At 42.6% G+C, this 25,379-nt stretch overlaps 1 protein-coding gene across 2 annotated transcripts in view; it reads left to right on the forward strand.

Moving 5' to 3' along the window:
- Window positions 1–25,379, forward strand: part of FOXP1 (forkhead box P1) — a 488,623-nt gene that overhangs the window by 379,957 nt on the left and 83,287 nt on the right. For both annotated transcript variants that reach the window (XM_021695139.2, XM_021695136.2), the window contains 3 exons: window positions 18,544–18,681; window positions 19,717–19,806; window positions 25,200–25,353. In XM_021695139.2, the coding sequence (XP_021550814.2) occupies window positions 18,544–18,681; window positions 19,717–19,806; window positions 25,200–25,353 (382 nt within the window). The remainder of the gene's footprint in view (window positions 1–18,543; window positions 18,682–19,716; window positions 19,807–25,199; window positions 25,354–25,379) is intronic.

Raw genomic sequence — 25,379 nt, forward strand, 5'->3', positions numbered from 1 at the left:
GTGTGTGTGTGTGTGTGTGTGTGTGTGTGTGTGTGTGTGTGTGTGTGATCTCAGCAGTGGAAGCTCCTCACTGAAGAAGTTAGGAGAATGCATGAGGCCCTAGTCCCTCATCCTGCCAGACTCCAGGGCATTTTCGCATGTATGTGGTCTGCCAGGCTTGTCACTCTGGACTCATGTCAGAAGCAAAGGAGGATATCAGAATTTTACCTTTATTATTTCAGGTTCCATTCATGCTGACCAATCAATGACCCTTGGGCACATTTGTTTTCCGAGGGAGTAAAAGTGGAGCAGCCTCTTTGTTCTTCCAAGCTTAGTTCAGTGCCCAGCCCCATCTGCAGCTTGACAGATGGGGCAAAAACCAGGCTTGAGAGCCATTCAACTCCCACCTTGCCCCATAACGGCTGTGAGACACTGGTTAAGTAATTGCAACTCTCAGAGCTTCCAGTTCTTCATCTGTGAAGTGGGTACAGTAATACTTCCTTCATAGGATCTCACAGGGTTTATGACCTCCAGAGGATCAGAATTAGGGCTTTTGAGTTGTTTGTCAGATATTTTTTCCCCTCTCTTTGTTCCCTGATTTACCATACACAAGGTAGTGTCCAGGATTCCTGAACTCTAAAATCCTATTTATATTTTTAAACTAGTTTTATATATGACCTTAATTGTAAGCCATAAAATACCTAAAGCTTAGTCCTCTGCTGGTGTAAAATGTGTACCTGGTACAGAACAAGAAATCAATAATGACAGTTGTTACTGTTATTGTTCCAGAAACCATGGAGAGTAGCTCATAGGTTTTTCTCTTTGTGTAGGTGAAGTGTGTAGGCTCAGACAGGCGAAGTGACTTGCCCACAATTGCACTATTAATTCATGACAAAGTCATTAATAGAACCCTATGTCAGATCCCAGTGCTCCTGCATCATCTCAGGGTTAGACAGACTGCTTGAGGGCATTTAGGACTAGAAAAAAATCTGCCTACCTCCTTATGGGCTGGTTGGGTGAGTCCCAATCTTTGGAACCGTTTGGAAACTGCATGAGCCTCCAATGAGTGGGAAGTAGAGACGGACAATCGCGTACCTTGATGCATGCTTCAGATTCTGCTCCAGAGTGTTTACACATATCCCCTCTTCCCAGCCTCCCCGGGGCACCCTTGGCCCCCACAAAGCAGCTTCATAACTTTTTTCTAGAAAAGAAGACAAACCTTTGGATTTTTAGAGGGTCTCTCCGAAAGATAGGGGTGGGTGTGTGTAAAATCGGTGCCTGGTAAAGGAGGAAAAAACCACAGAGAGCTCCAGAAAATGTTTTCCATGTTGCAGTTTCTATGCCACACAGTGTGGAAGGCAATTATCTTTGGAGGGGATTCCACAGCCCCGCGCGGGCTTCCCCGGCATAAGATTTATTGTCGGCTGGATTGGGTGTTCTTTATAAGAGCATTTACTCGGCATCTAAAGCGCTGTCAAGAGTGCTACTTCCTGAATGCTTTTGAGGTTGCAACTGCTAAGCTTCATTTTCCCGTCTTGGAGATATATTTTTGAAATGGTATGCAGGGATTTGTAAGGCCTCGTGCTTTCCATTGACACTGACAGGAGCGGCACTGTTAAACCCCTGCACGCTGCTGTGGAAATTTACCCCCTAATGCCCGGAGCCCTCCTGCAGGCTCGTCTGGCCCGCACGTGCAGAGGGTTCCCCCGGAGTGGGGAGAGGGCATGGGAGCGCGTCCCGTTGTTTTGTGTAAAGTCATGCCAGCTAATCAATCTCAAAGTTAACTGTTTGCTTATTTAAACAAAGGATAGGCGAAAGCTCTTCTTTGGCTTTTTCCCCCTCTCCTTTATATTTGATCTTATGAATGCCAGAGGAAAACTTGAGCTGCGAGTCAGCTAAATATACTGTATCATGAAACCTTAGGGACCACTGAGTTGGGAACAGTGGCCCTTTACTGCTAAGAAGGTGTTTTATTGAAAATGCGCCGACATGCTCTCCCTGGAGAGTGAGCAAAAAAGAAGGCAAGATGCCCGAAAGTAATACAGGTTGTTCTCTTAGGCAAGCTAAAATGTAGAGTTTGGCACTTCTGGGCTGTGATCCGGCCGGCAATAGAATAGACGAATGTGCATTTTTACATTAAAAGTGCCGTATTTCACCAGCGCTGCCCCTCCCCACCCCCGTTTTTTAAGTGTCTTAATTTATATATTCCAGTTAACAGTTCATTACATGTCCTTTCTCTCTCCAGCTTTTTCAAGTTGTCTTTTGAATAAATTGAGGTAGTCAAAATTTCCTAATCCTGGCAGGCTTACCAGCAGAGGGCAGGCGTAAAGTAGGTTTTGATATGAGGGTGTGTCAACCCAGGGTCACAGGAGGGTGGCGTTGCAATGGGAGGGAGACCTGTGAGCATTGTTCAGAGGGCAAGATGCAACAAGCTCTCTCTGCCTCTTTCCAGGCCTGCTGCACACCCCAGGTCTCTGGAAAAGCTGACTTTACTAAATAAAGGTGGCCAGTTGCCTTTAGCAGATATTCAGCGATTTCTACATAATTAAACGTTAAAAAAAATTCAAATGTCGTTTCATCCCCCAAAAGCCATCTATTCTTTCCCCTTCGCTGACCCAATTCTTGTTACACGTAAAACCGAGGGTTTGCATAGGGGTGTGCCAGAAAGGCCTGTTACTCTTTGGAGAGGAAATACGGACTCACCCTTGATGGTGGTAATGATTCATTCTTCCTGATACCTGAAGGACAAAGCTCTTGGGGAAATGATCTCCTGCCCCCAAACATGTACCTTTTTGAGAACTTTGCACACTTCAGTGTAATCTGTTCTCACCTTATGGCAGAAGCCGTCCACTAATACACTTTACATTATATTAAAACAAGGGATTATAGTTTTATCGTAAATGAGCGAGAATAATTTGTTACAGTCCATCAGATGCAGACTTAGGGCAGGATGTGGCCATTTTTCTTTCTGCATGAGATTTTGTTTACTGGTGATTACATATGATTTTGTTTTCTGAGTGTCTTTACATTTAGAGCAAAGAGGGGTGGGGGGGGCAGTAAATGTTTTCCATACTTTATTTCCCCATCATATTCATAAGTCACCTGAATGTTGACATGTCACTGTGTATATATAAATTAACCCAGGAGCACTGGCGTTATAAAATGTTGCATTAAATGAAGATGCTCATGGCAATGTGGAGGGTGTTGGAAAGAGAAATTTAAGCTCCTATGGAACAGTAGGAACTCATAATCCCTTCCCTTGGCCACGCAGGCACAGACCAAAAACAACATAATTAGGGGCTCCTGGGTGGCTCAGTTGGTTAAGCATCTGCCTTCGGCCCGGGTCATGATCTCGGGGTCCTGGGATCGAGCCCCATGTCTGGCTCCCTGCTCAGCGGGGAGTCTGCTTCTCTCTTCGCCTCCGTCCCCCTGCTCATGCTCGCTTGCACTCTCTCTCTCAAATAAAATAAATAAAATCTTTAAAAGAAAACCATAATTAACTGTATGGTCAGCATAGACATAAGAAGGATATAAACAGTATCGACACAGAGCTGACTGCCTTAGCTCCCTGTAGATGGATGATGTATTAATTTATATTTTTAAGTAAAAGCACTTAAGGAACTGTGGTTCCTTGGAGACAAGTGCCCAAATCTCAGAATTCGGGCATTGGTGTTACAATTTAGTACCTGTAATTGGCAGCTGGTTGGCGGTCTTTGGAGACCTCAGAAAGACTAAAGCAGGGCTCCCTCTGGAGAAACTCACTTCCCTGGGCGGGTCATCAAGCCTGTTACTACGGTGAGAGATGAAATTTTGTATTCCTGCCAATTCACCATTTTCTCTCTAGCAACAGTCACTCGGTCACATTTCTTTAAGTGTCTTCATTTCCAAATGCGTGTTTTGGGTACCCCCCTAAATTAATTGGAAAAGGGAGAGCAAGTGTTAATGTAAACATTGTTTGGAAAAAGATGGGCAATTGAATTATAGTCTTGGCCTTTTGTCACGCAGTTGATTTTTCAACCCATCAAACTGTTCATCAATTTTTATTTCACTCACTCTGGCAGATGAACTTTCTAGCAACAGAAATTGCAGTAGTTACCTATGAGAACATGGTCCTATAACTGACTTTATCTGAACAGGTCTCCCATTCTCAATGTTGCTGGACATATGTGGGCCAGTGTCCATTCACGGATCCATTCCCTGGTTATTTCCAAGCAGCTTCTGGCAAGGCAGTACTCATTTGGAGCTGGGGACCCAGGGGCCAGGCAGCATGGCCGGTGTCTCCTTCCCTGCCACGCCATTCATCAGCATGTAGGAATAATGTCCTGACAACATGCTCCTTCTGACTCTTCATTTAACACATCTTCTCTCCATTCACAGCTCTGAATGGGCAGTAAAACCTTTCACTTTCTTCTGCGTTCAAGGCTAAGGCTCAGCAGAACCAAGTGTAATACATGATTTTAGTCCCAGGTGTGTTATTTGGTGGTTAGAGTTTGGTGTGGGATCATAGTAATCTATTCTTAAGTACACAGCCAGCTGCACAATGGACTCATTTAGCAACTGACAGGTTTCTTAATACGTGGTGTTTGAACAAGGGCTGTATCTGTTGTGGGTGTTAGGATGTGGGCATCAAAAATATTTTTAAGTACGGTATTTAGCGTTTCCTTCCTCTTCCTTAAACATTAGCCTCCCCCCCCCACCCCGGTATTCATTTTAGGTTATCATGGCCATTCTTTTTATGAAACTATTCAGTATCTGCTTCCACTTGTGACCCGTGGTGCTTAGGTATGTTTGATTCTTGGAGGGCGAAGAAAATCACATTTGGCTTTTTGAATCTCAGTTTTCTCCTCTGTAAAGTGGGAATTGCAATTTCTGTTCAAGTTAGGACAATTAAATGAGACCCTGTGGCTAAGTAACCCTTTCTAAAGCTCCCACAATCCAGATGCTACTGTTTTGGGATGAGAGGAGTTGCTTTCTGACCTAGCCTCTCCAAAACGACCTGGCACTCGTGGTGATGAATCAGTGACATTAACTGAGTCTTCTAAGTTTTAACCACAGGTTTTAACATTTTAAATTGTACTCCAGCAGTGAAAGGTTTTAGTTCTCACCGAATCCCAGAAACAGCACAGGTTGATAGGACCACATGGAAAGGGATCCTGAGAGAGAGTCCAGAATTAATCAAAATGGCCTGGGCATATACACAGCTTATTCAGGTTTATCACTGATGCTACATTTCCTTGCTTAGAAGTAGTGTGTGAGTCACCATGTCATGTTTGGAGAGAGGGCGGGAAGGGCTCCAGGTGGCCTCTGAGTTAGCTTGCTAAATTACTTCCCTCTCCATACTGTCACCCCCCCCAATCCAAACCATCAGTCCTTTAAACACCACCTCCCCAAGGGGCCTTCCCAGACCTTTCTGCTCACACTGATCTCCCCCTTCTCTGTGGTCCCATGGTGCTTAAAGCCACCGCTGTGCAATTTAGTGCTTGTGTAACCAGTGCCTTGCGTCACTCTCTAATTATTTTGTGTAACGCTGTCTCCACAGGCTGGCTCATAAGCGTCTATAATGTTTGTTGTTTGCTTGTTTGTTTGTTATTTGTTCTGATGCCCTGGAGACTTAGCTGATAAACACTGACCTGCAAAGGAGTTAGTCCAGCTTGTAAAAGCATGCGTGAGTTTTATGGATGCCTCACGAAGAACTTATCTTTGAAAAACATGAATTGCCTATTCAAAGTTGCACCCCATTTTGTTCACAGACATCAAATCTCAAATTAACTAGAATACCTGTGGAAACAATCACATGTATTCTGAAATGACCATTTCCACTTTCTCACTGTGCATTGCTTGGAGAGAACTTCTATATTTTTATTTCCTGTCTTTGGGGCCCTGGGCAGCCCCTCCCAGAAGAGTGCCTTGTCTCTTTAAGAGTCAGAACTCTACTGATTGATGGTACATTCTGGCAGATTTAAGGCCCCTCTCCCCAAAAAAGAACGCCCTTGGTCCCTCATTGAATATTCATGAGAGGGTGGGGTCACATTTTTGTGACCTGAAAAATGCCATTAATAAATTTGTTGTCTGACACAAAAACACTTTAGGGTGGAGAGCGACCTGCCATGCACCCATTTAACATTTGATCATAAGTTGACAGTCAACTGAAGCTTTTGTCTCTTTTGCAGCCAGATTAATGGGGGAATTGTCTGCTCCCCCGCTGACCTTATTGAGATTCAGGCATTTGCTTGATTGGAAATATTATCAATATGCTTTCTGGTTTGTAGCAACGTGCATTAAACTCCTCAAGTAGAAAAACACGTTCAAGTAAAACTCCTGGTATTGCTGGGTTAGGATTTGTGGATTTTTTGTTTGTTTGTTTAATTGAGGGAAAATGGGTAATCACTGAGGTCACTACTTTTCCTGGAATATTTTGAGAAAAATAATAAAAATGTTAGAGTTTTGTCATTTGTTTTTTAAGGATAGGCCAAGAAGTTTTCCTCTAAATTTAAAGATGATAAATAGCTGCCGAAAATGACTGGATTAACCTGGCATTCAAATCGTGCCAGTTGAGCCAACAAAGTTTAGCATATTGGTGACTTTTTTTTTTTAAACACCATACTCAGCTTTAAATAGCATTAAAGAGCAGCGACTGTTTCTGATAGAGGTCATCTTCAAGTGCTTATTGAGAACAGCTTTTGCTGTTGTTGTATAAATAAGAAAGGAATTTAAAGAATTATTTCTTAGCGAACTTGGGGCAGATGCCTTCTTGAGCAGCTGTCGTTCTAGAGGGGAAGTAGTTCGGTTCAGCGACGAGGCACGTTTGGTTGTTATTTATTTCAACCCCCGTGTCGGGTTAGTCTTCCTCTGCGCGCACAAGCACACTTTGGCGAGCCCGACTCTTGGAAAGAAAGGAGGTGGGGAGCGTTGTGGGGGTGTGGGGGGAGGCCAAGGCTTGGTTAAACCCTCGTCGTGAAGCGAAAGTTCTCTGCAGAGGCCGTATTCGAGGAAAGCGCTTCTCTGCGCTGCTTTGGAGCCCCGCATCGCCTACCGATTCTAAACAGTTGCTCGGAGCAGTCCGGTGTGCGCCGGGCGCGAGGGTTTCCCTCTGCCTCTCGGGTTTCTCTGAAAGGTTAGGACAACTCTTTGTCAGTTTCCAAGACGAAACAAACACGCAACCCAAGCAAAAGCCCCAAACCCGCAGCCCCGGCCGGCGGGAGAGATGCGCGCCGTGCCCGGCTTCCCAGACGTCAGCCAGAGGCAGGTCAAAGGGTTAACAGCAATTAAGAGGAGTTGCTCTAGAGACAAAAGCAGGATTTCGCCAGAGCGTGATTTCACCTGCCGCGCGGAGGGGGCCGGGGCGCGCGGGCGCGGGGAGCGGGCCGCGGAGCCCATTGTGTGGGGCGCGGCGCGGCGCGGCGCGGGGTGTTTAGAGGCGGGTTGTGATTGGTGGAGCAGGGCGGGGCGGGTGGGCGCGGCGCGGCGCGTCTTGTCAGCCCGCGAGCCGGAGCGCCCCTGCGCGCGTGCAGTCCGCCTGCACGCCGAGGCCGCCGGACCCCACGCCCGGCCCGCGCGGGCGCCCCGAGCCGGCTCCGCGCGCCTGGCGGCTACATGGAGAGTGTCAGGTTGGTCCCTATGATTGATCTTTGCCGTTCTGCTCTCCCTCCCCGGGCTCCGCGGTGCCAGCTTCCTGGGGCCTCACTGGGGAAGGCTGGAGCGCCAGAGGGTTTCCAAGTTGAGTCTTTTTAAAAAATAATAACAACAATCGCTGTTTACCAACTTGGGTGGGAGTTGCGCTCTGGAAGTGGAGGCGGGGGAGGGAGTGAAGAGGTGGGATGAAGGGGCTACAGGCCTTTGGGTCCTGGAGAGAGAGGTTTTCCCCCCTTTCTCTTTCGCCCTCTCTCTCTCTCTTTTTTTAAGTGTTCATGGGTGGGGTGTACTTGAGAGTTGGAGGAAGTCCTGCTTGTGTGTTGCTCTCGCGCTCTCGCTCTCTTTTTCGTTTGCGATTCATTTTCTGCTGGTCTGGCCTTCACGCAGCCACTTTGGTAAAGCCCTCGCCATCACTCCATTCGGGGACGTATCTGGGGTGTGATTTATGTCACTTTCAGAGCGTGTGAAATATACAAGAAGCCTTCCATCTCCGAGTAACCCGTGTGGATGTTTCTTTGCTTCTGATAGTTTGTTTCTATATCTGTCTAGGCTATTTTCAGCTTAGCTGTTCAAATTCAAGGAGTTCACACACAGCAAAGGGGGGGGGAGGGGGAGGAATAAAGCCCCCACACCAAAACAGGCAGGCGAACTAAGGGACACTCGGGCAGGTTGGGGAGTCTCCAGCGTCTGTTGCATTACTTTGCTGGCTAATTAAGTAGGGAGCAGGGTTTGGGTTAGGACATGCGGCCGACTGAAGAATTGCCACGGGGTACTCCAATCTTCCCCGGCTCTGAATGTAACTAACTCAACTGTCAAAACTGCCTGAAAGACGGTCAGTGGAAAGGAGACTCTCCCCCCGCCCCCCCAAGAGTCGTGATGGGAAGGAGGGGACCTTTAGGAAGTGGGTGGTAAAGTTTTAGAGCAAAGTACATATAGACTCTTCCTCTTTGGGATTAACTCCTTCAAGGCCTACCAGTTATAAGGAAAATAGAATTTTATATTCTTGTCCACACAGACCAAATGTTCTAATCAAGCCAGTTTAAAAATGCAAATCACCTAATTTCCATAGATTCCAACATTCTGAAAGTGACACATTTGGGGGGGGAAATTAAGCCTGATAACAGGAAATGTGAATCATACTATCAATGACTAATCTGCTTAAGAAAAAAATAAGTTACATTTATTTTATCATTAGGAAGTCAGTGTTAAGCCAATTTGTGTGTGTGTGTGTGTGTGTGTAAATTAAGTGAAGTTTTTTATTTTATAAGTGGCCCCGTATTGCTTTTTTGTTCGTTGGTTTGTAATAGATTTTCTAAGAGGAATGTGTATGTGCAATCAGAGGTGGTTATGTGGTAAAGTGTTCAACCTAGCATGTCATTGTCAAAGACCTCAAACATGATCACATTGAGATTCTAGTTTAGGATTTGATGTGTTGCTGTTATTGCTGTTTGAAAGAATGCAAAGCTTTCTTCAATGTGAAGACTTACCACTAAGTAAACCAAATGAAGACAGAAGCACATTCTGAATACCCTTCGCATAATTTGAAAAAATGTCTACTTCTATTTTATGTGATTCTTTGTAGCTGCCTGACACATTTCAGTGAAAAGTGTGTAAAAATGAAACCAAAATACAGACTGCCTACCCAGAGACAGTGGCTGACTTACTCTAGGATGTGATAGAGTTGAACTGAAAACGGATTGGGCTGACACTTGATAATCAAAGTTGATTTATTGTTCATTAGTACTGCATTAGCCCTTTCAGGCAAGACAGTTATTTCTGTAGTGGCCTGTCAAGAGCGAGACTGCAAGCACCTGTCATTTCTAAGGCATGAGATAAGCAACTAAATATTAAGATGATGCAAATAAAAATACATTGGAGGAGATAAAGGGCCATATGATCATAATTTTTTTCTTTAAGAAACTGGGTCAGTATCAATCCATAAGAAGAAATCTCCTAGAGGTTTGTGGGGGTTTTTTGTCCTGCTCACCGCCCCCACCTCGCCCCAAGGACTACTCATAGAATGAAAGCAAGGGGCTTTATAGTCTCCTGTTTACCCTAAGAACTTTCTTTCCTACTCATATGTGCAGTTCAGCTGATAAAAAGTTGGTCAGTTAAGGAAACGAGAAGCATGACATGTCACTTATTTAATCTGAGTAATTCAAGAAAGGTTGGCTTCCTATTTGTGTTGTGTTTTTAAATAAATTCATTTCATTAAATGAAACTTTTCTAATCATGGGCTGATTATATGAAAATGTGATGACATCATAGGGAAGCTATGATAATGTCGGATAATAATGTCAAGTGCATTTTCTGCTGCATGTTTCACTCTCGATTTTCTTCTTCCCTCCCTGGAAGGGAATGATCTCATGACATATAATAGAAAACAACCTAAGTGTCAAAAGAAAACAAAATTAGTGAACTTTTGTCTGCAGCCATAGAAACGCGGATTAACTCATATTTTTCCAGAGGCTGGAATGGAAACATTCTGCATGAGGATGTATAGTGTATTGTCTTCTCTGTATTTTCATTTGACAGGGATTTTAGAGTCTGTGATCTTAATTAAATCTCAACTAGCTGAAATAATGCATCTAAAGGCATGCAGTGTTGCATAACCTTGCTCAGTTGGTAAACCATAAATCATCAGAAAGCTTATGATAGGAATGGTTGGTTTGGATTTTTTTGTTGTTGTTTGTAGTTAAATGTACCTTAAAAACCCTCTCCGTTGCTGCCTTGTATTTGCACGCTGTCAGAAGCTGTCACTTGAAAGATAAACTCTTTCATGACACTGACCAGTTCTGCAACTTTTCAGCCGGCCTCCACACAATTGCAAGATACAGTGAAATTAAAATCCAGATTAATTAAAAGCAATGAAATTCCAGATTTATCTTGGCTAATGTGGCAGAAGTGTGTTTGAGTTAACTATGTTTCTGAGATAATCAGGAGAGAATATTGTGACCAGCTTCTCAGCTTGAGTTAAAATTTGAGTAAAATTTGAATTGGCAGAAAAGAAGGGTGGAGGGATTTATTTTATTATGTGGTTTAGTTGTAGATGAACATCACTGAAGAGAAACTTAACACTAGGCTCTTAGTAACTGGTCAAATATCATAGCCAGTTTAGAATCCACTTCTGGTAGTTCTTTGATTTATAAGCAAGGGATAAGTCAGCAACAGTTGACCAGAGAAGGTTGGAATAAATAAATACATAAATTGCGTCTGTGTGTGTTACATGTTAAACTATGAATTCATTGGCAAGGAGTAATAATCATTAAGTAGCTATTTAACTAGTCCAGGTTTTACAAATTCTACTAGTGCATGTAAATACTGTGTTATTTACTTTTAGAGTCTTTTAATCAGATGTTTTTGACTACTGCAATTTTTGGAAGCTAACTACATGTAAAAATTTGAGAAAGCTATCTTGTGATATATTGATTTTATGTACCTTTGTACATAATATTTCGTATAAGGCTGGCAATTATGTCGCTGATGAGCTGTAAATCTTTTGGGGCAAAGAAGGAGTGCAGCTTTATGTATACCTGCATGGCTAGATTTGGGGGTAGTCCTAACTCTAAGCTAAATGTGTTTTTGTTTGGTGAAAGGTTTCTTTTCTTGGAAGCAGTATGATATTTCTGGAATTGGTTTTAGTCATTTCGCAGTGTGCAAATACTTTTTTTTTCTCCTCGTACATGGCATTCTACATTCAGCTTTATTTTCTTTCATTAAAAAAAGAAAGAAAGAAAATTCAGATACCTGTTAGTTGGACGGTCCTCTGCGCACTGTAGGGACTTGAATTATCTGGAAAGAGCTAAACTGGCCCTCCACTTTAGGATTGTAGGAATGATCTTCTCTGAGTCCCTCTTCCAACCTGGCAGTTTGTTTGAAGAGAAATTAATTTGGAACAAGAAAAATGAATATTGAACACGTGCATTGGACCTCATTTTTAAATCTGGTTAAAAGCAGCTAATCAATGAAGATGCAGCCTAAATGTTATGGTGCACTTTTTAAGAATACCTTGGTATCGTGTTTTAATTTTTAAGCTTTATCTTGCCCTTAAATCTGAAACATCATTGTTCAAATAACCGAGAACAAGGTAAATCAACAACATCAAAAAGGTCGGCTGCTGTGATTTCTCAAGGGCTTGTTATTTTGTACTTCCCAATTCTATTTGATGTCTTGACAAAACAAGATGACACAGGGGAGAATACATTAAATTTTGATTTTTTTTCATCTAACCTGTTACAGTTATGGCAGCTTAATTTCTTTCACTTTCTCCTGAAGATGGTGTTTTTGTACAATTGCTCTGATTGTCCTACCACTTCGTGAGGCAGGTCCTCACGGGTTTCCCATTCACCTTGATTTTACTAGGCATTTTTGAACATCTTTTGACCTTTAACATATAGGGAGCTTTTGGTTGGGCTTTGACTTCATTAGAAATAAATCCGTGAATGGGGAGATTGTCAAAGAAGCAACTGATGTTTTCTCATTAGAATCTAATTTGCACCCCTTAGCTTAACTGTGATGTATAAGGTGCAGGTGTTGGAGACAGGCATGAGAAGCTGCACAATTTGAGAAACTTAAGTTGTAATTCTCAAAAGGGGTGATTGCACAGCAAGTCAGACCTTACAAAACTTTGGAATGAGCTAATTTTGGCCTACCTGCATGTTTAAATCCTCCCCCCTCCATCTCATAATGTGAAAAAAAAAAATACATGTTGGCAAATTTAATTTTTGGTCTTAGAAAATCCTTTCGTGGACAAAAGGTAAACATTTTACTTTTCTTCACTGAACAGTATCCCTGGATCCACAACTGTGTCTACAAGTCGTTTTCCTTTATTCTCATCGTGTATGTGTCTTAAATAGCACTGATATGGTTGCTGTCTCTTCTCACTGTTTTTGAATAATGCTTCATTTTAAGAGGACTTATTAAGCCAAGGCCTCTGCCTTTTCTTCTCAAGAGCTAAAGAACTGTGGATAGAATCTTCCCTGGGGTTCCTTCTTGGAATAGTTCTCCCCTCCTCCTGTTTGTAGCACTTAAAAATGATTTTTGTTGTTGTTGTTAATATAAAATGTCATAGCAGGTTTGATCCACGTATACCACATTGTTTGCCATCCCTCGTACAGGAGAAAGATTGAGGAAAGAAAGAAGAGGCATTTTCTCTTAATTTAAATAATAATAATAGTTGCCAAGTTGAAAAGATGAGTGCTTATTGGATGATTATTTTCATGTGTAGCTTCCATTGCTTCGTGTATTTAACAGTTGCTAATGGGAGAAGCGATTTAATTTATGTAAACTTTACATTTTTATGCAAACGAAGCTGATATTTATTAGAGCTAAAACAATTATGCTGGCACTTAGTGGAGTAACCTTGTATGCATGGGAAATGTTACAGGAGAGCAGTTGAGGTTCCACTAATGCCTCTGCTGTAAACAAATATGAATTTCTGCCACTTTTTAAAAATTTAAAGACAAAAGAAGAGCTCGGAGAGCTTTGCCAGAGATTGCTTATTAGGGATGATAACCTGAAATAACTCCTGATTGGCAGGCAAGTCTTGGCCATACAATTCTTCCTGAAAGAAAGATAGCCTTTCTTGATAGAATGTAATAAACAAAATGATAAAAAATGAAATGCTAATTGCATTTTAAAGAGGTCTTTTTTTTCCCTAAAATTTTAATAGGTGGTTGTATTGTTACTGAAAGAACAGTTATGCTAATGACTGACTACTTAGATGATTTTGCATTAATATAATAACCATTACCTGCCTTAATGCTTTGTACAGTATTGTGGCAAAATAGCTAAGTCTAAAAGAGTTATACAAAAAAGCAGAATTCCATAATGAAACAGAATTATACTTTCCACATGAATAGCAGGCTTTTTTTTTTAATTTTCTGAAGACTGAAATATTATGTCAGAAATGTATTTTCTTTCCTCCATGATACAGCTACCTTGCATGGTATCTGTGTGTATGTGGTTTGTTTGTTTCCCTTTTCTTTCTTTTCTTTCTTTCTTTCTAGATACCTTGGGGAATAGATAGAAGCTTCCTAATTTTTCTGTTTGCCAGTGTATCAGCTGTATCCATTCACTTATTAATTATGAAAACTTGTCTTTCACAGGGGGTAATGGTATTTAGGAAGTAGTACTTATTTTCTTTTACACAGGCTAGGTTCTATAGGTCATAGGAAATTTGGCATAGGTTTTTTGTTTTGTTTTTGTTGTTTTACTTTTTTTTAATGGAGCTATTTTCTTTGGTTTTGTCTTGCTATTCTGGGGCCTTCTAATTTAATTTGTTTTGCTCTTGTTATTTGATGAAGCAGGTAACACGGCCTAACCTGGTCCAGTTATCATCCACACACAGCCTGAAGTCTGGAAGGGACCCAGGTTTCCTGGGACATACACGTGGTGAATAATAGAGATTAAAAAATAGTTTCTAAATTATTAATCCAGATTAATGGAAGTAAAACAGTACTTAAATGTTTCCGTCTTCTCATTTTCCTTATTTGTAGACTTAGCAACTAGGAGAAGATGCTGATTACAAAACGTATGTGTGTTTACACTGGGCAGTATTTACTTGTAGTTAACGGGAGTGAGTGTAAAGAGAAAGAAAAAAAACGATAGCATGTTATTTGTGTCATCTCTCCTCCCACCCAATTCCTCCAATTGTCTCCTGGATTAGCAATGAGTATTGTTTCTATGGGCGTTTTTATTTGTTTGTTTGCTTTTTAGATATTTTTCCCCACCCCATCACCTACCTCTCCCCTTTGGGAATAAAGGGAGCTAATAAGGCATCTTATTTCAATAGTCTTCTGGCTTTCGGATGATAGAAAGTCAATTTAAAGTAAAAGAAAACTGTGGCAGGCAGGATTGACACAGAAGTGCATGGGTTCCTACCAGCACTTGGTAGTGCTAACGACGTTTTCCCAGTTACTGGTATTAAGATAGTAGCAGGTCCATACTAGCAGCGTTCCGAGGGCCAAGCACAGCTGAATTTCTGCCATTCCCGCAGGTTCATGTGCACCTGGGACCAGCCACACCCAAGTGGTATCCGTCAACAGTGTATCATGCAGTGTCTCTGTGTGTTTTTAATTCACGATTTCCTCTTGAAACTCAACGAAAGAGTGTTAACTGTGTGTGTTTTTTTTTTAAATTCAGTTTTGTATGCTAGCATTCTTTAAATGTCTGCCAGAAGTTTAATTTGAATTTCTGATCCCTGAAGGCAGCTAGACAGAATCATTCTAGTTCTTCATAAATTGCCTTCTATGATTCATTGTTAACTCAAAAAACATACTCATTTCTATATTCTCAAACAGTTAAGGTAGTTACAGCATCAGGGATATAATTTTTTTTTTTTTTGCACTATCTTTAAATTGTCATTTGAGAAAGAAATCAAGAATTAGGTGAAACTCCCAGTTAAGGCATGAGCCCTGTAGCACACACACACACAAAAAAAAATCAGAATTTATTGTTTTTTATCTCAAGGAGGGTAAGGTAGATGGCATAGAATCTGGAAAAAATAAAGTTTAGTTTTGACCGAATACTCTCAAAGAGGGGCCCATAAATAGTAGAGCACCGTAGTTAAAAACTCACATGACTGTTTTAAATACTATTGATTTAAACCACTGGCTAGATTTTATGAATCACAGTGTAATTTCTAAGCTTTGACCATATTTCTCAATGCTAAAGCACTCTCTCTTGTGTGCCTTTAGCCGCTTTCCAGACATTCAACACAGGATTAAATGATAGTAGTTACAGTGATCAATAGGTTAAGACCGGTACAATCACTCTTGCCGCTAATGACCTCAGTAGTAATGGGCAATAAAGTGTGGACTATAATAGCCTCTCGCTGGTACTGCATGCCCTTTGATTCCTAGTATTAGTAGGGACTAGCTACATGAAAAAGTTGGACGTTGAGAGTTAAGAGAGTGGATATGTGTAGCTCTATTTCTTAACTATTTAAAACCTTAAACTGTGCTGTTTTTTGTGGGTTTTTTTCCCCCTTTTCTACCCATAGTGGTTTCTCGTCCATTTGGGTATGTTTGTTAAAACCTTCCATAATCTATTTTCAAGACACGTTGGAGCAGAAACTGGGGAAATCTCAGTTTTATCACATTTATAAATTAAGGTCAGGCCCACTTTGGAGGCTTACAAGCGAACTGGTGTGAAAATGTGGTTTCAGATAGTAAAAGCAAAGTTGAGGCCATCAGCATATAATACCCCACTTCTGGTTATTCAGAGACCCTATACCAGGCAGGAGGCTTACTCAGGCTTCTTGCCTCTTTCCCTCCTTTGGTTGTGCCTGCTGCTTAAGCATTTTATTACTCATCAGCACCTCCATGAAAATGTCCAAAGGGAAAAAGAAGAGGAGACTAAGTTCATTTGGCTGTTCAGTAACATGACTGCAAACATTGAATAAATAACCCTGGGAGAAGCACATTTAACTATTGGCCATATCCAAGGTTTTCAAAATTATCTGTATATGCCAGTCCTTTTTTTAACTTTTAAAATGGATTTTATTCAAGTATAATTTACATACAAGAAGATGCACTCAGTTTAAGGGTACAGGTGGAAGAATTTGGGCAGTTGTGTTCACTTGTGGGACTACCATCCCAGTCAAGATAGACAGCATTTCCATCACCCTCACAAGTTCTCTTGTTCCCCTTGTGAACATAGACTTTCCACGGTTCTTTTAAAAAATTGTGACCAAGAGATTATTTCTATGAAGACTTCTGTTACAACGCTGTTAATTTCATGTTCATCACCAGTTTAGATCTTACACCACCCTATTCCTGTCTATGTTCCTGTTCATCACCATCAGAAATTTGGCTCAAGAATATTTATATTGTACGTCATCCAAGAAACGCAGAGGAAAAAAGAAACCTTAAACATGGTTCTTTTGTTTGCTTAATCAAACCTCCCTGTATGATGATGCAACTCTCAAGGAAAAGTAAACTTCTATTGTGATATGTTGGCTTTAGCAGCTCAAAAGATAGTGATTAGCACCCAATACATTTTGAAAAATTCAAAAAGTTTGTGTGTGAAGACAAAGTAGACTAATTGGAATTAATTTATAGATGGCTAGATGTTTTGATAATGCCTTCTTGTGTTTGCCCTAGATTGAATGCAAGTTCACTGTTCTAATCATTGATGATATTTCATGCTGCAAAGTAGCTTTTTAAAAGGATAATTTATCCATTCATATACATCTGTCCCTTTTTGCATATAAAAATATTCAGACATGCCCATCTGTTTTAAATTACAGTGTATCTACATCTACACTTAAAAGGCCATTGCAATAGGAAGAATTCATTGATGACCTTCCAGAGTTAGGTTAATGAAATTTCTCAAATGTTCTAGCCGGTGTTTTCCAAACAATGCGAAACTTGCACATAAACATCCCCCCACGCAAGACATGCCCACAACAACAGTGGAGGATGTTCACTGTACATGAATCTGACCTTCAGGAACCATTTTTAGTTCATCAAAATTAGTGATGCTGAGAAATCGGGACATCAGTGCATAATGACTGTGAAATTAGGAATGAGAGCTCGCTATGCAAATGACAGGACAAATCATGTGAAAAAGTCAAGATAAACTGCATATTAAGACATTATGTTACATAAAATTAATACTGCATTTCTCCCTTTTGCTTACTGCTCCCCTGAAAGATTTTTTAATTCTTTTATCTTCTGATCAGCTATTGTCTGCCAGATTTTTTTTTTTTAAGTGGCACACAGGCAAAGTGCAAAACATGTTATTACCTTTTATTGTAATACATGAGATGACAGGAGATCCTTTTTAACAAAGTATATCCTTTACTGCTTCTAGCTTCTTGCTGTCACATGTTTGATTAGAAACCAAAGAAAAGTAAGATGCTTAAATATTACTGTTAGAAGACATACAGGTTTTGTCTTTTCTTTCATTGTTTTTTTTTTTCCTTTCCTTATCTTTTTATTTGGTGGGGGCGATTTTTCATGAAATAGTCTTCTTGTATTACGGGGACTGACAAAATGGTTCTCATGTAGTCTGCAAATTAAACACAAGTGCAGTGATTATTTTGAATAGCTAAATTACATTCTAGAAAGCTTGCAGAATTCATAGCATTGTCATTAGGTATCCGCTTGAATACAATTTGTGTAACCTTGGCCAAGACAGCCTGTCATTTTAATGTCAGTGTTTTATCTGAACAAGACATCATCCTTTCAGATACAGTAGTGCAGGTTCCTTGCAAAGATGCCCGTGCAGAAACGTGTTAACAGTTGCAAATATGAAATGCTATCAAGTTCATCACTGTAGCTGTTTGTCACTGAAATGTCATGGAAAGCAGCTTCTAATGGTATCACACGTAATATGAAAGAATGGAGACATCTGTGTGCTGGGTGAATAAGGAAGGGTAAAAGGCATCTTGGGAAAGGTCTGCATTGAAGTTCGCAAGGTGCGCCCAGGGTTCAGTCACCCACAAGACCAAGCATTCATTGATTGTCCTTAAAAAATCACTGTCCACAGAGGAAGTGGATCAGAGTAGCTCCTGCCGAGAAGGTACTGGTTCCCATTTGCCTTGTTCCCTAAAACACAATTCAAGTTTGCCTTAAACTTCCTAGCGCTGATGGCCACCGAAAACTCGTGCTTCGTAAGAAATCGAGATCATCCCCACCTAACTCCAGATAGCATTTGTTAAGTCTTTACTCCCTGTCTGCCTGCAAGGCTGTCTGGGCACCTGTCATTGCTGTGAGGTCTTCTTTTGTTTTTCTTTTATTTCACATAAACTCCGTAAGAGATGAAATAGGATTTGTTGCTGCATCCCCTCTGGATAAAGACACTGTGCGTGGCGAACTGGTCAGTTCTTGGAGCAGGCTCGTGACCATCTGCCGCTGACCCCAGAAGGCTGAGTGCTGCGTGCATGCGATTTCCTGGCTTCCTATTTATCCTTCATTAACGTTCTAGGTTCCCGTGTCAGTGGCTATGATGACACCTCAAGTTATCACTCCCCAGCAAATGCAGCAGATCCTCCAGCAACAAGTGCTGAGCCCTCAGCAGCTCCAGGTCCTCCTCCAGCAACAGCAGGCCCTCATGCTCCAACAGGTAACCGTCCATCCTCCTCCTCCCAGGGCCGGTGACTCCATTCGCCATTTCCTGCGCCTGATCCGCTCCTTTGCCCATTGTAGAAAAAGCAGAGCAGGGTGGCTGGGGCAGGACACCGAGCGGGCCCCTGAAATAATCGAAGTCCTTTGCATCCCAGGAAGCAGAGGGACCCCTGCCAAAATGACTAGGGTTCGGGCCTGGAGAGTACCCGATGGAGTGAGATTAGGGCTGTAATTGGACTTGGTAGATATAAGATCTTTTAGGCTTATGTGGCTTTACACTCTTTTATTTGGTAAGCCCAGAGGCCTCGAAATGGTGTGAATCAAAGCAAAATGGGGAGCACGTTAGGAGCAGGTTTAAATGTGACAGCTCTTGAAGTCCCCATTTCAACTCAGAGGCTCACATAATTTTTCTTTTAAACATCAAGAGACATCCCGGAGTTGGTTACTTTTAAGGTGCAGAGTTCACTTTCCTTCTTTCATGTATGCTGATGCAGAAATGAACTTCTGGCTGCCATGTGCCACAGGGACCTCACATTCAGACTTCCCAGACCCCCAAACCAAAGAGATGCGATTCAGAACTAGAGTGACAGAAGTTGCCGGGGTGAGGCGGTGGGGACCAGAGGCTGAGCGAGCTGCCCATTCTGTTGATGCAGACGCTGAACACCCCACCACCCTGCCCAGCCCCATCCTTCCGAGAGTAGGCACACTTTCCAGGGTAGAGATTCACTAGACTCTCTCAGCAAGGGCACTGGGGCTTTGTTGTCCAATCAAAGGTCATCCCTTGCCTTATTTTAATTAGTTTGTGTAGAAAATGGTATGTTTTTCATCGGGTCATTTTGGAGATTAGTTTCCAAACAATAATGCCAAGAATAGTCAGGGTGCGCTGAAATTTATTGTCGAGTTTCAAACTAAAGGTCAGGCCATTCCAGATAAAAGGATGCTATTTTTCAAATCACAGTTGTGTGTGGCACCACATCGGGACAGTGGGCTGGCGGTACCCTCTGTTACTTACTGTCCTCTCTTTCCTTTGTAGCAGCAGCTTCAAGAGTTTTATAAAAAACAACAGGAACAGTTGCAGCTTCAACTTTTACAACAACAACATGCTGGAAAACAGCCTAAAGAGGTACCAACAATACATATTTTACTTTCAAACCACAGATCCCAGAGGACTGTCTAATGGCTATTAAACTGTCATTCATCTCTTAAATGATTGCACAACTGAGCTATCGGTTCGCAGCTCTCAGACCAAGAGTGATCGTCCTGTTGTTCTCTGAGATTTTTCTGGGTTCCGTTTCGTGGCTACCACCTCTTTGAGAGCAGCGCTGCAGGTGTCCCCTTGGGGAGCACCAGGAAGCGGGATGGTGGGCCAGACCATCAGGGCTCCTCCCGCGGGCGGGCTGAACGGTGGGCCGAGGTGCACCTGCTGCTAGCACAAGTGTACTTGGACCCGAGCTTGAGATTTTCTCCAGCTCAGACAGCTTGGGGGCGTGGGGATGGCCCTTCCCTTTGGAAGAATCCTCTCTCGTGAGGCTGGACAAACAGAAAAGTTCGACCAAGAAATGGTCGCTCCTATCTCTGTGTTCACTTTTTCTCTCAAGTTAGACACGTTTGGTATTGCTCAAGGCAGGCGTGAGATGGTGCCACTTACAGGGAAGACTCCTCTGAGCTTGGATGATTTGTGTGTCCCTGACAAAAACCAGTGTGGCACGATGGCTTCCGTGGGCCCAGCACTTTGTAAGAGCACACAGTTGTGGCGCCAGGCCCCACCACCCAGTTAGGTGACCGTGTTAGCTCCAGACGCGGGAAGGCCTTCCCGGGGGAGGTGTCCGCGTCTCACGTCCCGTACGCTTCCATGTCAGCAAAGACCAGGCTGTTGGGGGAGCGTCTGTGTGCGTGTGGGCATTATCATGCCATCTTCCTCCTGATTTCAGAGTTCCCCGATGTCACTTAGCTCCTCACGTTTTTACCGTGGACTGGAACACTTTTCATGTGAGTGTTCTCCTCGGAATGCCGCAGTTTGTAGTTTGGAAAACAGCTCCCGGCCCCCTTGCACGGCCTCCTCGCTGGCCCCAAGCAGGTGGCCACTTCCGTTGGTTTGGAAGGAGCCTCGCTCGACGACTCTCCACAGCCCTGTCCCTCACGTGAGCGCGGATGGCGGGCCGCGCTCACGTTCCATGCTGGGAATGGCCCCGGCCGGCTCCTTCCTCAACAGAAACTGGGTGCTTTATCCATGCCCTGCCAGCTGTTCGCCCTGGAGTCCTGTTCAGCAGCCTGGATGGCAACCCCTGCAGAGTCGGGGCAGTTTGGGGGTGACGGGGAGGAGGTGCTTTCATGAAAATGCTGACACAACCCTTAAGTACAGTGGCGCGCTACTGGGGGCTGCTATAATAAAAAAGGGAACAGATTAAAAAGTGTCTAAAATGTAAATCTAAAGGACTAACAGTAATTAAAATGGAAATGGCACAGGGAGGGAAGGCATGTAATTGTGAGATATCACTGTGCAGAAGGCTCTCAGCTTTGTTTTGCTGGCTGTTTTTCTAATTCAGTAGGGCTTACTCATCAGTGGCAGTTCAATGCGCGTTAATGACTCTGGGATTGCAGGCATCACTCTGGACAAAGAAATGATTATTGTGCGGTCAAAAGAAGTTCAAAGACAAGAAGGGAATTTCAGTTTTTTCCTTAGAGATCCACATTCAAGAGCATATAAATTAAGCCAAATGTTAAAAACCACAGTCTGAAAGCTGACTTCAAAGTCACAACTCTCTAATTAATGAACTGCGAGCTTCAGTTTGGACAAGTTGTGGTTTGATGCGCCCATAAATCAACATGACAGGCCTGTTTCACAGTCTCAGACAGTGCTTGTCATTGAGTCACATCAGATGTAAACACAGCAGAAAAAAGAAGGGATATGAAGGAGGTGCAATTGATCAACAGAATTGGTAAAAACCCACTTTTGAAGCACATTATGCATGATCACAGGAAATGGTTACAGCCTCAAGAGGTTTCCCCTTCTGCTGTTGCTTTGTTGAATCAGATTTCTAACAGCCTTCAAAAGGGAGAATAAGAATTATGGAGTTTCTCCCCTGTGGCTCACAGGCAATAACCCCCTGTTGTTATTTTGTGCTTCTTTCTTTTCAAAGGCATCAAAATTTAGTTTTTTAAAGATCTTTAACTCTATATTTGAAGACAAACAAAAAAGGGCTGCCACTGTCATTCTTATCAGTTACCAGGGATTGTGTTTTTTCTTTCTGTTGCCACTTCTTATTAACCTCTTATTTGGTCTGTTAGACAGAGTTTGGAATGCACGTCTGCACGCTGAGAGAACATGAAAGTTCAGATGAGCTCAGAGGGCAGATAAAGAAATGTGAAGGGGAGAGTTACACAGCAGAAGGAAGGATAAAAGTTAACTCTCCCAAACTGCTGCTGTCAGAAAGGGGGCATCTTGATGATGGTGGTGCCTGAGTTTGGGAAGGGAGTACTTTGTATCTGAACCAGGAGAAGGCGGGACATTATTTATGGCAGCCTTTCAGCATCTATCTCTAGGACTCGAGGTTTGCTGTGGTCACGTTCTGTCATCCACTTCCAAGGCGAAGGAGATAGAAGAGATAGGTTTGCCTTCCCATCCTGAGGGGTAGGCAGACCGGCGGGCAGGTCCCCTTGGATCCCGCTGTATGTTCACCGTGCCGGTGGATTTGGCTGAGAGCTTGTGTAACGGTGATTAAGAGATCCTTATTTTCCTGAGGTAAGGGGGCAGGCTCCTGAAATTATCATGCAGGTGGTGGTCCTTTCGTGCTACAGTGAAATAGAGTCACATGGTAGCAATTTCACGATGTGGACTGGTGGTTCTGATTTTAACAAGGTTTGAACTTGGATGTTGACAGATGGAACAAGTGTATTAATTTACTGAATCCCCAGTCATTAGTGGCTCATAATTTTGAATCGTCAGCCCCCCCCACCCCCGTCGCCACCACTCTTTTCCCTGTTCTGATTACCTCTGCAGTAAGACACTTAATCCTCAGCCAGAACAATGTACCTTCACTCAACTTTTTTCTAAAGTTGCCTCGAGATGTTTCCTTGAGAGAGTTAGGCTCCCCATTGAGTTGGCCCTAAGACCTTTTGTAGGAGATAGATCTTCTGTAGCCCCATACAGCTAGTGAAGTGACTGCCCGTTAATATTTGACAGAACGGGTGTGGAAAATTGAAGGCAGAATTAATTTTCAGTCGAGCTACAGAAAAAGGTCCCATCCTGTGCGGGTGAGGTAGGCTCAGTTGATTGTTTTAAGAGGGCCGTTTGTCCGGGTAGTTATGACAGTTTATGTTAGGCAGCAGGGAGGAGCCGAAGAAAGGAAAACAGACCTTTGACTGCAGCTCTAGGGAGGGGATCTGAAATGCAAGGTTTATCAGGGCATTTTAGCATTTTAACACTGACTACTGACCTGTCCAGGGGACTGCGCGGAGACCTTTTTTGTATTCATTCAATTGTGAGAAGTAAACAAACGGGCTCGTATCCTGTGTTTGGTAACTGGGTGGGGAGCACAGTTTGGCAACCAGTGTTGCTTTTAAATTCTTTCTTTGGACAATGGGCCTTGTATACTTTTATATCCTGGCTTTTCAAACGTGGACAGCTTTCATGAGCTTTTCCTAGGGATGGCCGCAGAGACAACAGAAAAGCCATCAGTCATTTTATATAAATACAAAATTTTTAAACATTTCATTTACAGTAAGACAGGAAACACCCTCCCCAAACTCCGGCACCCCCTCTCCATTCTTTTCTACTTCAAGAAGAGCTGGTTCCCCGATCTTTTATTGTATCCAGGTTGTTTTTTTCTCTTCCTTCCTTCTTCTTCTTCTTCTTTTTTTTAAGTGTCATGAATTAATATCTGTTGAAGAAGTAAAAAAATCATTTTGACATGAATATAACTATCATTGGGTTTTACATTAATGTGATAACATGGGAAGGGGTGAAAACAATTGGATCATTTTATGCATGCTGTTCGTAAAATGAAAACACTGGCTTTCCATTTAAATTTATTTAAATTTTTGTTAGTGGTATAGAATTTGTTTTTTGGAGTGAAACTCAATTAACTTTCTCAGTGGCATGGTAGTAAGTCTGAAATTGGTTGCTAATAGGAGAATGATGGTTTTTACTGTAAAATAAACTGCACGGAGACCGAAAGGAAACCACCATTTTTCTCTTCCTTTGAACTTGGCATCAGAAGGTCTTGATACACATACCATTTTATGGATGTATCAGATCAAGGTCATGTGTTAGGTTAAGTGAATGCAGTTGTTTGTAAAGTATAGTTATTAGAAGCTCTGAAAGGGTTGTACAGTCCCTTTTAGTTGCAGAAGTCTTCCTGATGTTTTGAATGATACTTAGAATTAGGAAAACGGATCTTTTTTTTTTTCTTAAAGAATCTTTTTTTTTTTTGGCTACAGTTTGGGAAGGGTTAATTCTCCTTTCGTAATTGTTAGCAATAATGTGGCTAAGACCTCCACCTCGATTTGATTCCTAGCAGATTAAGGATATTAGATAATTTCCTTCTATTTATTGTACTACTGCACTGTATTATCTTTCTATCACTCAGATAATTACTGAGGAAATCTACATTAATTTTTTTTTGGCTGGAGCGAGGCCTGCTAAACACAGGAATGATGTATTGATGTTTTACACAACAAAAGTTTTCCTCCTGTCATTGTCCAATCAACAAAAAGATATTTATCATACCGTAAAGCCCCTTCTTTTCAAGAACAAAGCGGGTGGGGAAGCAGGACAGGGGAGCCCGACCTGGGGGTTTCTGAAACTAAAGCCAAGTTAAGGCATCTGAAGCTTAAAGTGTCCTTCACATTAAACACTCAACAGTCGAGTACGATGTTGTTTGCTAAATTATGAATGTGTGTAATTAAAATCTAGTGGCTGTTTCTATGAAAGATTTACAGTGTTATTTCATCGTTTGTCATGGCTAATTAACAATATTAGATGAAGTTTTTCTTCTTCAAAGGTCTGATTTTGTCTCATTTATTTATGTCGGGAGTGATAAACAGAGTAGTTTAAAAGCTCCTGGTGCAGGCAAGAGGAAGGCGGCTGGCTCTTCCGTACTCTCCGAGGTTCAGGGTTCAAATCCCTCCAGACCAGAATGGTGCCTGCCTTCTCTGTGGCGTGAATCATTAAACATTTCAAAGTCTGGACGGTCACATCTCCACCAGAAACACTCAGGCCTTTCAAACTGGAGGAAAAGCTGACTTGATGGGCGAGTTATTTTTCTGTGCCACTGGCAGCAGAGTGGGGAGTACACGCAGCCCCCCTCCACACCCACACCCCCCCCCCATGCTCTTCAGATGCTCTCTGTCCTGTCCCTGTCACACCAGCCCTGACAACCAAGCCCTCCACTAGACCCCAGCCGCCATCGTCGGTGTCTGACGACGGCGGCGGCGTGTTTTGAAACGTCCGTCCTCCGAACCTTGCTCGGCTCGGGAAGTGGCCGGCTCATTTTCTTTCTCCCTGATTTCTTGCAGCAGCCGCAGGTGGCCACCCAGCAGCTGGCCTTTCAGCAGCAACTCCTCCAGATGCAGCAGCTGCAACAGCAGCACCTCCTGTCTTTACAGCGCCAAGGCCTTCTTACCATTCAGCCAGGGCAGCCTGCCCTTCCCCTCCAGCCGCTCGCTCAAGGTAAGCGTCCGTGACATGGCCGGTGC

The sequence above is a fragment of the Neomonachus schauinslandi genome, chromosome 1 (assembly GCF_002201575.2).
Source record: "Neomonachus schauinslandi chromosome 1, ASM220157v2, whole genome shotgun sequence".
In the NCBI taxonomy this organism is placed as follows: Eukaryota; Metazoa; Chordata; class Mammalia; order Carnivora; family Phocidae; genus Neomonachus; species Neomonachus schauinslandi.